General features: G+C 39.1%; 1 protein-coding gene across 2 annotated transcripts in view; it reads right to left on the reverse strand.

The window, feature by feature from the left end:
• Nucleotides 1-1,693: 1,693 nt before the first annotated feature.
• The window catches only part of MANBA (mannosidase beta), a 47,293-nt gene continuing 30,983 nt past the window's right edge, over nt 1,694-18,003 (reverse strand). Inside the window, exons 11-17 of one of the 2 annotated variants that reach the window (XM_065736927.1) lie at nt 17,674-17,841; nt 14,420-14,638; nt 12,968-13,132; nt 11,397-11,541; nt 5,741-5,883; nt 4,857-5,114; nt 1,694-2,691 (exon numbers count right to left, since the gene is read on the reverse strand). In XM_065736927.1, coding sequence (XP_065592999.1) covers nt 2,467-2,691; nt 4,857-5,114; nt 5,741-5,883; nt 11,397-11,541; nt 12,968-13,132; nt 14,420-14,638; nt 17,674-17,841 — 1,323 coding nt within the window. In that variant the 3' untranslated portion in view covers nt 1,694-2,466. The remainder of the gene's footprint in view (nt 2,692-4,856; nt 5,115-5,740; nt 5,884-11,396; nt 11,542-12,967; nt 13,133-14,419; nt 14,639-17,673; nt 17,842-18,003) is intronic. The other variant, XM_065736928.1, reaches the window with a different exon arrangement.

Genomic DNA, 18,003 nt, shown 5'->3' on the forward strand with positions numbered 1-18,003 from the left:
CAAGCACAACTTTTTCAAACACTTTCTACTGTAAAGTAGAAAAATGCAGGCAAAAGCATACTGTGGTTACACTGTGACAAGTTCCCCATGGATCCCCAGCAAGATCTCAGCTGCATTTCAAATCACATCTGAAAGATGAGGTTGATGTTTAGCAATCTGCCTGTGGCACAGCGTGGTGACCCAGACTTCCAGATGACCAAACCCTCTGCCTTCCACAGAGTGCTGTAGCCCCTGCACCGAAGCACAACTATTTTCTTATTTTCAAATGGCCAAATGAGACATTTTCATGGGAAGCCAAAACATTTTAAGAACTTATTCAGAAACAGAGTAAAAGGTGAAGCACAGGTACTCTTAGGGACTACTGAACATAACAGACCCCCAGATCTAATCATGAGTAAGCAGTGTCTTTAACGAGAAAAGTATACACAAAGAAGCAGATTAAAGATATTCAGGTTTTCCTTTGATTATGTCCATATAATATTTTCATAGAATCATAGAATGGCCTGGGTTGAAAAGGACCTCAAAGATCATCTAGTTTCAACCCCCTGCCATGGGCAAGGTCGCCAACCACTGCACCAGCCTGCCCAGAGCCACATGCAACCTTGCCTTGAATGCCATCAGGGATGGGGCATCCACAATCTCTCTGGGCAACCTGTTCCAGTGCGTCACCATTTAGAGGTAACACATAGGCACACAGGGTTACGAACAAACAAACACACACAAAGCAGAATTATGAGACAATTTCCTTGATAACCAAAGCTAAGCCAACTCCTCTGGAAAGAGGAGGCCCAGAGTGGAGCACAGGCCACTCACAAGGAGTGCCAGGAGGTAGCAAGTCACAAGAAAGAACATCGGTCCCTGCAGTATACATCTGGCAGAGAAAAAGGAGACAATTCCAACTCTGTGGTCCTCTCAATAACCATTTATTTTCTCTGTTGTTTCCTTTCGCTTTGCACCTTTGCCAGCTCTTCTCCCTTTCCTTTTCCCACAGCCAGGCACATCTCGTACCATGCCACACTAAGCAGGAATCCAGATGAGTGAACAAACTTTGTGACTGCAGCTGTCTGGAAACCATATAATAATTAAGGTTGGAAAAGACTAAGAACCAACCATCAACCCACCACCACCATGCTCACTAAACCATGTCCCTGTGCACCACATCTACATGCTTCTTGAACACCTCCAGGCCCCCTGTTGCCACTGCCATGAGGAACATGCAGAGGGACTTAAATGAGGCAGCGGTATGCAGAAAGCACCAACCAGCAGTCTTGTGTGATGGTGTGCTTCCCCCTTTCTTTCTTTCTTTATCCCAACTTCCTTCTTCAACCTGGCCTCATAAATAAGGCCTTGCACAAACAATCAGATTAATGGCCACAAATCTGTCTAAAACTAGGGGGGCTGAAAGAACTGATAGCAAGCACCTGGTTCAACAGCCGAGGGCCAGTTGAGTATGCACCTAAAAACAAAATATGACTCTGAGTCAATCATCTTACCTCATAAATGGTGAGCAGACAGAGAGCCCCTTGAGCTCTCCTGCATGGCAACAAGCTGTACAGCAGGATCTGTCCTCAAGTAGGAATGCCTCTCAAGGCTTTGCAGTGAGTGCAGCACGCTTAGAGCGAGGATGCTGCCAGTGAACACTATCATCCTATGTTTGGTGCTGGCCAGCTGCTTTCTTCACACTCCTGCTCCTTTACAGCAAGATGCCAGAACACTCTGGGGTGGCTGGAGCTGACAACTGCTTCATGTCTCCATGGCACTGATCTGGCCAGTGAGAAGAGACAAGAAAACAAGTCTTGTATATTTTTCCACTTTGGGATTCAGGAACAGACCTGCTGACACCTGACTTGACAGATTTCAGGCTTACTTAGAAGCCTACCTTGCAGAAGGCATGCAGGACACCTGCCTGCAGTGACAGCATAGATCCAATGGGGCAAGGACCACTGCACATGAAACAAACCACTCTAAGTGGGAGCCAGGTGAAAAAAATGCACTGTTCAACTCTTTTGGTTGGCCTGTGGAGGTGGCCTCAACTTCATTCTCTGCCCTTTCTCCTTACCTTCTAGTAGTCCTAGGACAATTTTTCACTTATAGCACCGTGAAAGTGGGAAAAACATAAATTTTTACAGACACAGTCTAGAAGTACGTATTTGTGTTGTCTTTGACTTCGGAGAGAACTGCAACCCAGTAATTTATTTTACGTTGATTGGAAGACTCTTCCACCAACTAATCCCTCTCATTTTGTGTGGGATGTAATTCTCCAATTACCTGAGAAAGCCTTATTTTCAATGTACCACATAGATTATAAGCAAGCTTTGTTGTTAGTATCTTTACATTGAACCAGCAGTTAAAATTCACACAGGACAGAACAAAACATTCAGTCATCTCATCTCAGAGGTCACCTCAACTACAGTCAATTTTTTCCAAGTTTTTCCTCTCCCTGTCTTGTCAACTAGAAATAAATCATCAGGCAACATCCAACAAAGACGTCAAGGTGAACGACTTTTCTAGTTCTTCAACACTGGTACGCTCCCAAGGATAAAAAATAACCACTTTCTTCTTTTCCATCATGAGGAAACCATTCTCACTAAACCTGCCTTTTATACTCCCTACATCCAGAGTAACAAAAGGAGCAATTGCAGTAGTCTGAAGATCAAATACATAAACATCATCTTGTTGGGATACAGTGGCCTAGAAGAAAAAAAGAAATAAAAATAAAAAGCCTACTTATTAAGTCAGAACAACCAGTTACATCCAAACAGTGAAAAAACAGTTTGTCATTAAAGAGGCTGAAAACACACATTTCATTAAAGCCATTCTTATTTTCCTATTCTATTACTAAATTATAATCTGGAACTAAAAGGTCAAATACATAACAATCATGCAAAAACTGCAAACATTGATGATATCTTTTCTTCAAAATAACACAGATTGTGAAAAATGCTAAGGAGTGTTTTCACTTTACTGTCTTCTTTTGAAAATTAATAGTAACACGATTTGTACCCAGAACTTGTACCCTATTTTTACTGTGATGATTTACTATGGATTTTGCCCCTTTACCTACGTACTTCACATACAACCTATAAATTTATGCTCTAAGGTAGCCGGTCTTTCTGATTACATCAGTAATAGAACTACACAGATGCAGAAGACAGTAAATGTCACAGCAACACAAGAGGTCACCTCTTTCAAACAGAACAGGGGAGCAAAGTCTTCATGCTACATTGAGAAGGCAGCTGTGTTGTGAAATATCAAAACAAAGCCTAATGCAAAGTTCTACCAGTAGTTAATCTCTCTTAGGTTTAAAAGTACAGCCAGAATGCATTTTCATGGAGCAGCCTCCATTCCCCATCAAGAAGCATTATGCTGCATTGTTTTTAAATACCAGTATGTATAGAGCAAGCAATGCAAAAGACATGTCCTGCTTAAAAGAAAAACAACCTTTAGTTTTTAAGAAAAAGTGGGCATAATTTTGTGTTTTCTGCTTTCTGAAGAGACAGTAAGCAACACTACGAAGGGCAGCACTTGGATTAGCAATGTATTTGAAAGATTAGTTAGATTATTAGTACCTACATATAGAAGCACCACCTTCTCGTGAAACAGAAATATTTTTTAAATCACAGCTGTATGTGCTCTTAAAATAACTACCCTGCATTTATCCTTGCTAGGTATCCTTATTAGTTGCTACTGCAGAGACAACACAGCCATGGGAAAAAGGCATGAAATTTCCCAGCCATGTTCCAGTTGCAGAGCTTTATTATCGGTGATGTCATACTCCAAAAAACACCAACAGAAAAAGCCAGCATGACTCAGACTCCAGATTGTGCCACCAGCTGAAAAAAATAAATAAAAAACAGGGTGGTTTCTTTCCTTTGTATACTCAGAAAGCAGGACATGCTGCCATCAAAGAGATAAGAGGGGAAAATCTAGCCCATTTTCTCTTTGTAAAGCAATTATGCTGGTCCAGATTTAAAGAGATTAAAGACCTCTATTCTCCCCTTGTTTAGTTTAGCACTAAAGAGCAAGGCTGCAGTCTGGAAGCCACATGTGAGAACACACAGGTCCCCATTCAGCCACTCTGCTGACTGAGAATTTTAGAGTAAGATTTACACACTGAAAAGCGAAGCTTAACCAAATCTGTGTGTGTGTATGAGTGTTTATGTACAGAGTAAGCTTGCATACACTTACATGGAAGTAAGCTTGCAAGGAACAGGAGAAATGAAGGTACAGGCAGTAAATGGAGTAAGCAAACATTATGGAACACTTCACTGCTTTTGTGTCTGTTCAGAAGACTGCCACACTTTGCAGATATTATGAAACAATCACTGTTAGGCAAATCTTAGTTTCATATCTGGAAAGCAGTGATTTCCAGAACAAAGAAATGAGCATTCAACATTGCATGTTAACAATGTTACGCTGATCTGAAAGAGCTTGAGCACTTCAAGAAAAAATACTATTGACACTAATGTACTCCACACTCAGCTGAGCTGCCTTGACCTAGTACCAACCTACCCTGTTTTCAAGCCCAAAACACTTTGCCACAATGCTATTTTCTGCTTAGAGACAAAAAGAATGAAGGGAGCAATGCTGCAGCAGTAAGGTGAAAGACAAAACAAATGGAGATTTCATTATTAAAAAAAAAAGCAAATGACAACAACAAACACATACATGAAGAGAACAGGTGCACGTGGTGACAGAAAAAAATCCCTATATGATTCTGAACTCCTCTACATAGAGGCTAAATTACTGCAGCTAAGGAGACAGAATGTTCAGTGGAAGCAGAAAGTAAAAGAGGCAACTCAAAACACTTGGATTAGCAGAACCAAATACAGTAATTGAACATGACTGATGCTTACATTAAGTTGTGTCTTTTCCAATCCTACAGCATCCTTCAGGGATGAAAGGAAGTGATGATTCATTGGACTCTGGAGTCTGTCTTCTCCCACAAGGTAAAAAGTAACAACACAGCTTTTCCTGGTACAACTCCTGCATCTTTCCAGCAAGGCATTTATAGACTCCTTGTAGATGGAAACAGCACTTTGTGCTTTAACAGTCACACCATCTTTGGCAAGAGTGCATACTGGCTCCAGAGAACTCCAGGAGTTCACAATGACCTGTTCAGACACCACAAAGCTTAGCACAAGCAAAAACCTTCACCTCTAACTGAGCTTTGGCCACACAAATTTTTTCCCTGCAAACAGCATCCCTGTAGACTACCCACATTGCCTGATCCTGCTTCCAGCAGCCATACACCTTTTTCCACTCCCAAGCTCTAGAAGATCCTTGTTCTGCCAAGCTAGCTTTCTGCCCCACCTGCTTGACATCAAGCATTTCAAAAGTGCCTGTTCCTGTGCTCTCAGGTGGTACTTAAGAAGTGAGCAGCACTGACAGACTCCAATGCTTTCAAAAGCCATTTCCCAGGGTACCATAAAACTAACTCTTTGAGCAGCCTGAAATCAGCTCTCCCCATATTCAGGGTTGTGGTTTTAGAGTCAGTTTTCCTCCTATCACTAAAGATTTTAAATTCAATTACTTTATGGTCACTATTAATTCACGTCCACCAAATGCCACTTCAGTCATGAGACCTTCTCTGTTCACAAGTAAATTGCATCTTGCTGAGTTAGGGAATGGACTTAGAGAAATCCATCTATATGAAGATGTTTTCATTTAATTTTCCTGTATTCAGTAGCTGACAGTCTGTAGCAAGAGACATGTGAGTAGTTGAAGAAATGCCACTTACCTTCAGAGTCAGCTTGTGGTCTGTGTGAAAATCTGAGATACCATAGATGTACAACACACCGTTATTTTCATAAGCCACAGGCAGCAGGGGGGCAAAGAAGTTTTGGGCAAAATAGTGGAGCAGTTTCCACTTCCCACCATACTCTGGGAAAGGGTTAAAAGAGAGAAAGATTCAGACAAAATCCACCTTTACCTTGGCACACAATACCTTCCTGTGCTCTCAGGTGCTGCTCTAAAAGTACAACATCCCCTTCAGCCCCCTTCACCCCATCAGGTGAAGAGGATGACTAAAGCTGATCTTATTTCCTTCCAAGCATGGCTCTCCTCTGGAATGAATTTGATGCTCTTCGAAGATATTTTTTTTTTTTAGCTTTGCCAAAACAACAAAGTTTTTAAAAAGTCTTTGTCCTACCATTGATACACTGTCACTCAATGGAGGAAAGCCTTAAACGCAAGAGGCCTTAACAGAACTGACACAGCATAGTACATGTTAAGCAAGCTGTTAGGCCATCTATGTTGTTGAGAATACAGGCAAAGACAAGCATAAGTGGCATTGCCACCAACCTCAACCATCATAAAGAGACAGACACAACAGTCTGCCGAATCTCTCTCTTCTCCTTTTCCCAGTTCTCCACTTTCAGTTATTCCTTAGAAGACCAGGAGCAATGAAGTCCAAGCATTCAAACCAAGGACAGCTCTAAGTTAGGCAAAATGAGTTTGACAAGGTCTAGAAACGAAGCTCACCACATGGGGTTTAACAAAGACATACTGTAGATAAGCCAGTTTGCTTCACTTATTTAAAGGAAAACTATACCTCATTACTTCTAATATTTTGACCCTATCTCATCTCCAAAAAGAGTAACTTTGACAAGTGAGACACTGACATACACACATTTTGAAACATTTCTTTCTCTATTCATTTTCTACCTAGCATCCTCTTTCTTTGCTCAACTACTTTTGAAATAGCACTAAAAAGAGTTAGCAAGTCAGATGCATTTTCTCATAAGAAAATCTAGATATCTTCTTCAACTTCGTTTCTGGTTCTTTGTTTATACAGCAGGTTTAAAGTTCAGGGATGCTGGAAAAATATTTCCAGTAACACCCCAGTGTTTTGGTGCTTGTACAGCTCGCAATTAAGGACTTCATATCCAGAGTGATGTAGGTCTTGAAAGGGTGTGTTTGTGGCTTTCACAGGCAGACCTGAACATGCTCAGCCTGCACTCCACACAGACATGAATGAACTTCGTGGAGAACAAAGTGCATTAGCTACAGCTCAATACCCTGCACATCACCTTGCTTTAAGCAAGCTCACTATCAGCTTGATGGGCGAACAGACAAGAAAAGCTTGTATCTGCCTGGAAAATTCATATAAAACTGAACTGTGTTATTATATCATACTGTTGCCAACAAAACAACACTGGCATTCATGTTAATTGCACTGAGGCAAACTGAAGAGACTAAGCCTGAAGAAGTATATTCGGAGAGGCTGTACAGTTTCTTCAAAATAGGCAGTTTGCTGCACTGATGAACATAGTCAGCATACTGATGCAGCTCAGCACATGAACAAAGCTATGTTTTCCATTCCCAGGACAGCTCGGGGTAGAAAGCACTACCAGTCTAAAGTATAGCTCCTTCAAAACCAGGATGTGCTAACAGATTATTTTTCTGGGCCATAAGGTTTGAGGAGATGAGAGATTTGGACTGGAAACGGCTTGCCTAAAACACACCACACTATGGGCCAGGATCTTATTTGAAAAAGAACAGCAGTCATCCTTGTATGAGAAATGAACACTGTGCCCAAGCACTGGGAAGGTCTGAAATCTCTTGAAGCCTTCAGGACTGCCACAAGACTTTCAGGAATTCCAACTGTCATGCAACAGATGCTTTTCACTGTAGGTCTCAGATGGAGCCCACCATGAGCACAGACAAGACACCAAAAACGGGCTGAGGTTTCAAGTGCCTGCTGACTTGAACTTTTCCTTCAGTTTAATTTACATGATGAAAATCTAGACTTATGCTGTCTTAAATATGAAAACAAACAATGTAATTGAAGTAGAGCAGTTTCTGTAACTTAGCATAATATAAATTCCTATTTTTCCTCTAATGGGCCTGTCCCTTCATTTCCCCTGTGTCTTGATTCCTGTCTGATTTTCTTTATGTAACCACATTACAATAACAACTGAAGGGAAAAACAGGTTTTCTACCTAGGCACCAAATAGAGATCCCTCAGATAACTGACACTGTGGAGAAAACAATACAGAGTAAACTTGGCATTACACCTTTGGAGGGAGAAAACAACCAAGCAAACAAAAAAAAACCTTCACAATCAGCAAACAAGCCTCACACTTAGAAGTTTTTACCTTATCAAAACTCATTTGAGGATTCAACTTCTATAGCTGCTGTTTTGAGATGTTTGCAAACATCACTTGTCTGCTTACCCGAGATCAGCTTTTTTAGCTTGATATATCCTTTCCCAAAAAAGCCTACAGCCACTCGATGAGCAAAGCTAGACTGCTGGAGCAGTTTCACATAGAAAGAGACTTTCAAAGGCAACTTTTTCAGCAGTAGGATCTTGGTAATATTACTGTCAAAGTAACTTCAGACAGCACAGAGGCTCACTGATAGAAAAGCTGCATTTTTTCAGCTCATCCCAGCTCATCACATTTTCTTGATTTAAACATTAGGCAAGTTGCATATAAGATACTCCTTCTGCTCCAAAAACGAATGCCAGAAATCTGGAGATCAAGTAGCTATCCTGAGATATTTCTGAGTTTAAACCTTCCTGTTACAGGAATGCATAACAAAGGCAACAGTTCAAAGTTAGTTAAAACAGCCCTGGAGTGGTTTTCCTCCTCCTCCTCCTCCCCCCCAACATTTAAATGGATTCTTGAAGAAATCCAAGTTCCCCATTTTTTCCTGGCAATAACATGGATCCGCACTCTTCCATAATACCAAACTCCAGAAAAGGAAACCAAAATTAGGTTTGCAAAGAGATGTCACCAGCCCTTTCTGGCTGTTCCCTGAAATGTTCTACACTCATAGCAAGAGTGAGAACAAGCAGATCTTCTCCCTGGAACAGATTTTCAATTAATCACACCACTAAATGCAACATGATAAGCATGCTGCTAGTTCTTTCCTCACATCACTCTCATGGATTTGCATCTATTATTCTCCATAATAGCCTACGGTGTCAGCTCACCAACGGCTCTGAATACTGAACCTGCAATAAAAAACAGTTCTCTCTTCAAGAGAATCTCATGATAACTGAGTTGGGTACCTTAACATGACAGCTGTGGGGTAGGGTGATAACTGCTGCATGCATCACAGCACCGTTCACCAGAACACACAACATGCATGCTGAAGCAGTCCATGTGGCACAAAGGGTTTCACAAAGAATGTGCTAACAGTCAAAACCCAGTTGTAGTAAAACCTTTCAAATTCTGAACTGTGGACAGAAATACCACACTCTTTTCATTTGATTCCAGGTAAATATTATGAAGGTGAATTGAAACGAGATATTTGCTCCCCACTTCACGAGGAAACATTTCCTCTTGGTGCAGGAAATTATGCAACCACTTCCACGGGACTCTGTGAAATAACAGATTTAAATAAGAGGCACTTTGGTGATACCACTGTGCCAAGATGCAGAAACACCTTTTTGAAGTGCAAATAAAACTAATTTATCTGAAGTCTTGCATAATTTCATCCATTAGCATTTCAAAAACCCCTCTACTACACTGCCTAATTAAATGAATATTAAACCTTTCCTCATTCCACTGAGGAAACAGAACAAAACAAAGGGACAGCTGCTTCTCTGCAAGCTAACTTCAACAACACATGAATAATTCAAGAATTTGATGCATTTTACAATGACATCAGCTCCACACTTGAAAATACGTATTTATGGTCTTCCCAATCCCTTCGTCTATCAATACACCTCTATCTATTTATAAAGACATTTTTTCAAACATCTTTCTTGGTTCTGAGGCACTGAGAGTCTAAAAACATCACTCATTGCTAGAATCACAAAAAATGAGCATTAGGATATTTTCTATCCTCGTAGAAGTCCAGAAATAAGAATGTTATGGTTGGACCACTGTAAACAAAATAGTCTGTTACTTCTAGTGCTTTGTTTTCCATTGTTGGCAGCTGTTCCTTTGCCTAGATGAATACTGAAAAGCCAGAGGTACAAATGACTCCCAGAAAACTAAAAATAAGACAGGGAAGGTGGGGTAAGCTAAGCTTCTGAAACAAGGCCAAATGGCATTTTTTTCCAAGGACAGGTTGAGAACTGCGCACTACCTTCTAGGTTTTTCTAGTCCATTCATATCCATCACAAGTAAAATTCTTAAGGAAATATTTTCAAAATCAGAATATTTGACAAATAACTAAAATTGGAAAAAAAAAATCTTAAGTCCTATTTAACTGTCATTGAACAGCACCTCCATTTCAAAACGACTTCCAGACAAAACGTTCAAAATATGAAACACAGCCACTTCTCTCATACCACACATTCCTTCCCTATTTCTTACTGCCTAAGCAAGTTACTTCTTCATATGCCTCCTTACTCCATTCTGGTGTTCTAAAAAGAGTATGTATTATAAAGAATAAAAGGAGACATCATGTCTAGTTTAGCTAAATAGTGTGTTAGCAGAATAATTCAGTCACAAAGTGTGCTTCAAGTCACCTGACATTAAGTAAGACCAAACCTCAGCTAATTATCCCTTCCTCCAGTGAACCTCTCTAAAGCTGTATGCTGGGTGAGAGGTGTCACATGAAGTTCTATGACAAGCAAATTCTGCAGGGATAAGATAATTCATCCCACTTATCAGACAGTGGAGGACGCAATAACCATGTCTGCCAATTAACTACAGAAGAAATCTAGATGACTAACCATTAGACAGTATGCCCAATCCTTCTCAAGACAGGATCATAGTTCCATAGATTTTTGGCAATGCACTACTGCCTACTGAAGGGAGCTGTTTTCACTGTTCTACCACAGGAGGCAGAGGGGACAAAAACACCAAATTGCGACTGTGAAAAGCATAATTTCGTATACAGGTGCTCCTTCTTACTCTTCCCTGTCCCACTCTGTCTGTGGGTGGGTACAGATGAGTCAACCAATATAATCAGGAATTTCCAGGCCTTCTTGGAAACAGAACTTCTCAGAGATTTCCAAGAAAATAAAAATACTCTCTTGCAAAAAAAAAAAAAAAAAAAAGCATCACTTGTCTGGAAAATAAGGTTGTACCCCTAGTCTTAAACATCACTTTTTCCTAGTAGGCAGCTTTATCTGTCTTCAGTGATTTCCTTATTTCCTTTGGAGAAATGTGAAAAAAAAGTTTTTAAGAATTAGGAGTTATGTATGATTTTAAATTCTCTAAACCTTTACAGAATTTGACTATGAGTTGGTGGCTACTAAATCTGAACTGCAATAGCAAAACTTCCATAGTAAAGGAATTGCTTCTTTCATTACCCTCTTTGTCAGACTAGTAGGATGATCCTATAAAACACTCCTGGGAAGCACTTTTAAAGGATGAACAGTACAAAGTCACCCAAGAGAGGCTGCAGAGCCTTACTTCTTATTCTGATACTTCCAGTTGAGCAAACCAAAGACTGACAGTTGGTACATTTTATCAGACTGCTCCAAAACTTACCCAAGGAAGACCACGAAGGTGCCTGCCAGATATCATTGAGTTGCCAATACAGAGCACCCATTGTGTGTCCTTCTCCCTTGATTATTTCACTTCGACTAGAACGATAGAATTCAGTTTCTGTCTTTACACACTGAGCCTGCATCACCTTGAGTTAAATAAATAAAAAGTTATTTTACTGTACTTTACCTTCACAATGTGTGTATTTACTCACATATAACACAGAGTTCACAGCAGCAGCACATACTTACAAACACAGACAAATTCCCATTATATATTCAAAACTGTGACCCCAGAGAGTTCTCTTCTTGCCTGCATTCTCTTCTCGCCTGCATTCACCTTTCTTCCCAACTTCCCATCTGATCTTTAAAGAACACCTTCCATAATTTTCCATTGGACAGGTTCCCAATAGAAGCTAAATAACCAGTTATTTTCATCACAAAGAGTATCAACTAGGGCAGGGACTTATTAAAGAAGTCACAAAATGAAGGAAAAAGTTACCTTTGAGCTGTCCTAAAGAACAAAGATTAAGCCAGCTTTACTTTCCTTATTGTTTTTGCTATCATCATTCTGGTGTTCCTAAATTGTTTAACTTGTTAGTAATGCCTCTACAGGCTTCACCCTGCAGAAACTCCCATAGCTTCCTGTGCCATGACCTCACTGTGCAAGTTTTACCCCTGCTTTCAATTTCACAGCATCATCTATCCTTGTTCTCTTGTCATCAGTGCTTAAAGTTCTCCAGCTGCTTCAGTTTTATATAAAACCTGCTGACAGCAGCTCACAAACATCAAAACCTTTGTCAAATCCAGCTATTCCCATCAAGAGCATTACTGAAATTCTTGGAACACAACAAAAAAAGTAACAGCACTTTAAACTTGCTTAATAATATCACTTAAAAGTCACATAGAAATTGCAGGGAAAAAAGCAAGTGTGAGGCATAAGTACTTCAGATGAAAAGCAAAATATAATCTACTGATTTGAAAAAAAAGAAAGAAAAATAAGTAAAAAAAGATTCTTTAAAGCATTAACATTTAAGACCACAACAAAATAAAAGCTACTGAGGATCTCACAGACAACTACAGCCTGTACAAACAATTTTTTTTCAAAAGCTAATGTATTCCTCCTGACAAAAATAGAAGCAGTACATCCCCATGGACCAAATGAAAAGCAAAACATACTTTGTTTAAAATAAGGAATAACACAGAGTAGTCCAAGGAAGCAGTGTCTACCAAGAAAGACCAGTATGTCACTGCATCCTCAGCCAGCAACATAAGTGTGTCCTGCAGGGGACAGAGATCAAGATAGCACACACAGTCGACTTTCTCCTGCCTAAGCCAGTTTCTGCAAAATTCTTCAAGAAGTAATCCAGCTCTTCTTTGATGAAAACTGCATTCTCTACAGTAAATGGAGAGACAAGCTAGTTCCAAATTATACTGGACTCTCCAATACTCCAGTGCAGAAACTGCTTCTGTATGATTGAACAATACCTAACAGATTAAGTATGGTTTCAACCTCAAAAACTAACTATTGGAACAAATATAAACAGCTACTTTTACTGAAGATATCACCATTACCTGAGTGAGGTAAATCATATATTTGAACTTTTTAATGGGATCTGTGGTCTGGGGAAGCTTGAAATGATATCCAATCTGCTTAAGCATCTGGTCATTGCCATTGTCATGGTGTTGTCGATGGAGAGAAAAATTGCTTGTGTATGACCAGTCCTCAGTGGAGGAAACCTTTTAAAAACATAAATAAAATATCTGAATGAATGTGTGCATTAAAATGCACATTTTACATTTAATGATTGACAGGTTATTCAGGAAAGGATATCTATTACAGTCTGCTAACATCACCATTGCCTATTAAAGTGGGCAATACATTTCTATAGCATCTCATACAGCCAAGCAAGAATTTTTAGACAGTAATGTTGTTTGCTCGTACTCTATGTACAAGCACCTGAAAATAGACAGTGCTTTTGAACCTGCAAGAGCAATTTTTGTCTGAGTTATTTGTCCTAAAACTGAGTTTGACCACGGGACCTCAACAGTTTGTTTGGGTTCATAGTACACCAGAAACACCTTATTGAGATGAAAGGATGTATTCCAGTCAAATACATGTAAGCATAAAGTTGCACATTTAGTATGCTCAAAAGTAAGAAGCCATATTCCTTCCAGGCTAATAAATACCAAAAAGTTAGCAGGGCTATAAATTCTAGTAATATACATTCAAAACCTGCTACGATATAGTCTGCTTCTGGAAACAAATAATTATGAAACTGTTTTTCTTTTTCAACTAAGGACAACACTACATTTATAGGTCATACAGCTACTACTGTTAAGTTTTCATCATAATTCCAATCTCTATAACATCTTTTATTTAAATTTGTTCTACTGTAGGCCAAATTGATTGAAAAAGATTCATTTTACTTTATGGATGATCATAGTGATTATGTCTCAGATAATATACTTAACCCATAAAACTGAAAGGAACATTCTGAACTCCTTTAATATTCACATTTATCAACATAATATTCATCTCTGAACAAATGGACAGACAAAATGCTTATCTTTTATAGGTCGTATCCGAGGGAAGAAGGACCTGTAAGACAAGTCCATTTGGAATCAAACTAGTAACCAGTATTGGGCAGCAACTTAACATTTCAGTCCATACAAGCTTCCTGAGCTTTTCAAATGGAGAAAAGTGTCAGTTACTGATTAATAACATAAAATATTTTTTTTTTAATAATTTTAGTCATGGCAGCCCTAATAAACACCCCTAATTGCATTAAACTTGGTTTCTCTTGCAATGACAAAGCAAAATCTTCAACCACTGAGGAAGGACACAGTCCAGTTTCCTCCCTTTTCTTCACAACACTAAACACTTCCATCCTACCTGCCACGTACCACACCTCACACTGCATTATCCCAGCTGTAGTCCTGATGCTCTGGTTTGCTGGAAAGAGATTTACCACCCTTACTAAAAGAGAGCACAGGGAACAATAAGGTTTGGAAAAACAGCCTTACCTTTTCCAGCGTACTGAAAGACGGCCAGGATTGAAATCCATATTCTGAAGCAAAGCGAGCTTTAGGATACACTGACCAGTTCCAACAGTCACTGTTGTAGTCATAAAAGTGAGTGTCACCATAATGCGTATCATACGGATTCTCGGAGAGCCAGCCTTCTTTAATTGACTCCAAACCATTAGTAGGACTGGATACAACAAAAGGACGGCTCTTATCTTCCTGTGATTAGAAAAAAAAAACAAAACAACACCACTAGTCTTCATGAACTGATTGGCTTTTATCATCTGAATATCTGGAATGTATTTTGAAAAGGAAGAGGGTAAAGAAGAATGCTTTTTCCTAATTTCTGAGTCACCACTTAGGAAACAATCCTCTTTGTGTCCTGACATTCATCACCCTTACTTGCTTAATTAGCTTCTTATTTCTGTTCCTGGAAGACAGTTAGGCATGATATTGCTTGCTCTACTGTTCTAAGGGATTCTCTTCCTCACATCAAGAGATTTTCTATCTTTATATACTTCTAAATTCTTAATGAAACATATTTAAAGTGCATCTTGTGAAAAATAAACCCAAAGAACATTAATATTTTAGTACTGTGACTTCTTTATTTAAATCATTACTTTTGTTGTGTTTTTGGAGCAATACCTCCATGATTTTTCCTATTTGTTATTAAGTAGTCACCTAAATTTAATGTCAACAAAACCAAGGTATTCTGCTACCAATGACTGCACAGTTGCATTGCAGGTTACTGTCATTGTGGCTGATCTGGTATAATCTCATCTTCTTTGATGTGCCAAGTGTTACATTTAAGATTATTCAGAGTGGCATTTATTTATAACCTCAGCAGATTTAGTATACAACACCTGTTATCAGTACTCTACAAAGCACTGATGGAATTGTTCTGCAGGTATAATTCATTTGTCACTCTACTTGTAAGACAGAATTACCACAGGCGCAAGTTACAGCAATTGGCTCCAACACAGTAATGCACTTAGACACATACTTCATTTTAAGAATAGATCCAACCCTCTCCAACATTTCGGATGTGAATAATTAACAACTAACTGAAGCAATTTATTACAGGATATCTTAGATTCCCCAACATCTTTAGCTCAGACTTAAAAGACTTTTAAGTGATACAGTCCTGTTCTGCCACCAGTTACAGACAAACACCAGTTTCCTCAGCTGGTTTATATTATCATAGAATTGCTTGAGTTGGAAGGGGCCCTTAAAGGTCAGCTAGTCCAACTCCCCTGCAGTGAGCAGGGACATGCACAGCCAGATCTGGTTGCTCAAAGCCTGGTCCAGCCTGGCCTTGAATGTTTCCAGGGACAGGGCTTTTACCATATCTCTGGGCAACCTGTTCCAGTGCCTCACCACCCTTTTTCCTTATATCAAACCTAAATCTCCCCTCTTTAAGTTTGAAACCATTTCTCCTTGTCCTATCACAACAGACTCTGCTTAAGAATCTGTTGCATTCTTTCCTGTAGCTCCCCTCTAAATACCAGAAGGCTGCTACCAACTCTGCCTGGAGCCTTCTCTTCTCCAGGCTGAACTGCCCCAGCTCTGTATTTTACAGAACCTGAAATCATTTAACCAGTACAAGTTCCTACTGACACTCAAAATAATTTATCTATAGGTTCAAAATAAAGGAGGGTCTCTGTTCAAGAGCAATAACACACAAGCAGACTGTAACTAAGAAAATATTATTAAGCCAGAATACCTCACTGAGGTACACACACTGGCCATCCAAGTCATGAAACCAGGCACAGATACATAGCATACCTGTACCAACTTCTCAGCTCAGAGAAATGAACAGAAATACAGACACCTAGAATTGAGATGTAAAGTAGAAATGTAAGACATCTTTTACACTTGAATGAGCAACCTCTCAAGAGCAAATCCTTTTCGGAAGGTTCTTCCACACTTAAGCCTCATTTTCATAATTTCCTTTTACCTCCACTTTTCCAGTAGAAAGATACTATGAATCATCAGAGTACAAGTACTCTGACAATGCCAGTAGCCTCTAATAACAAGCAATAACATCACTGTCACTTATGTACTGATTACCTATCTTAGTGCAAAGGAAAATTCAGATCATGAAGCCCTATACATAAAATGTACCTCATCTGGAAAATAAGAGGTTAAACTTGAAGTTAGTAACATTATGCTGGATAACTGGGTTAAGAAATGGCCATCAGCATTTTTAGGTTAACAAAAAAATCATATTCACTTGTTGACGAGGGAACTTCTAACCAGACAAAGCTCTTGCAATATTTTAATCATTCTGCACATCTCTTAGCTAAAAGGTGATTTAAGAACACTCACCTGTGGTTCAAGCATCATTTATAATCCCTATATAGTTATGCAACATCAATTTTGGAACTTCTGAAACAATTTCACCCCACATATGCAAACAAAAGATAGTTAAAAGTAAATTCTGTGAAGTAATGAGCTGCAGTAGCTCCAGTAAGGAAGAAACAAATCTACAAGAACCGTGCAAAATGAGCAGTGCCAAATCACAATAGATATCATCATTGATTTCAGGCACTCTTAGTCAGCATGCTCACAGTTCAAATCTTATCTCAAATATCTAATTTCTGTATGCTGTAAAACATCATTAGCCTGTTAAAAACAAATAAAAAAACTAAAACCCCATGTACAACAAAAGAACAATACAATGACCAAAGAATATGAGAAGGACAAAGACTGGCATAGCTTTTGTTTAACCTACTTCAGCCAGACACTCCAGTCACATACTTGGAAGCACACGCTGAAAAAATATTATTTTCATGAATTTCTTCAACTGCAATTAAAAGATTGAGGGCTGTTAAATCCACCTTACAGTATGCATCAACAAAGTCAAGACCATGGAAATTGATCTTGATGAAAATACGGGCAAGTAGATTTTTCTCTACTTCAAATGAAGGCATTTGAGGAGTACATAGAACAGTAAAGAAAAAAAGAGGCAGGACTGTCTACATTTTCAGGTCATCTTTGCATAACACAGGGCGTTAAAGACAAGCAGTTTTTGTTTTGTATTTAGGATGACTGTTGAGTTTAAAGAGTAGCTTACACAAGCTTGGAAAGAGCAGTTCCTCATGTTGTTTTTCATTTTCAAAGATTATTTAAACAAACAAACAACAACAACAAATCAATGATACTAAAACACAGAAATCCCAAGTTGCGCAAATTGCAACCATTAACATATTTTGCCAGGCCATGTTCCCCCATATTTTCTTGAAATCACTTACAGCAAGAACTATTTCTCTGATGTTCTTCACATAAAGCATCACATAATCCTTGATATAGACTTCTCTGTCAGCACGTGGTATGGCGAACCAGTTACTTGCAATTGCTGCTTCATTTTCATTATTACCACTCCACAAAACAACTGACGGATGGGATTTTAACCGTCTTATCTGAAAGACAATTCAGTTTCAGAAATCAAGCAAAACAACTTTTCTTTAAAAAGAAATATCAATTTGTTGCTACTTGAATTACAAGTTCATGTGCATAATATAAAAGCTAAGTCTGCAAGTTCCATTTTTTATCAAGTCTGTCATGTTTTCCCCCAGCTCCAG

Source organism: Cyrtonyx montezumae, unplaced genomic scaffold, assembly GCF_038088225.1.
Source record: "Cyrtonyx montezumae isolate F1298 unplaced genomic scaffold, pur_monq_1.0 scaffold_2, whole genome shotgun sequence".
NCBI lineage: Eukaryota > Metazoa > Chordata > Aves > Galliformes > Odontophoridae > Cyrtonyx > Cyrtonyx montezumae.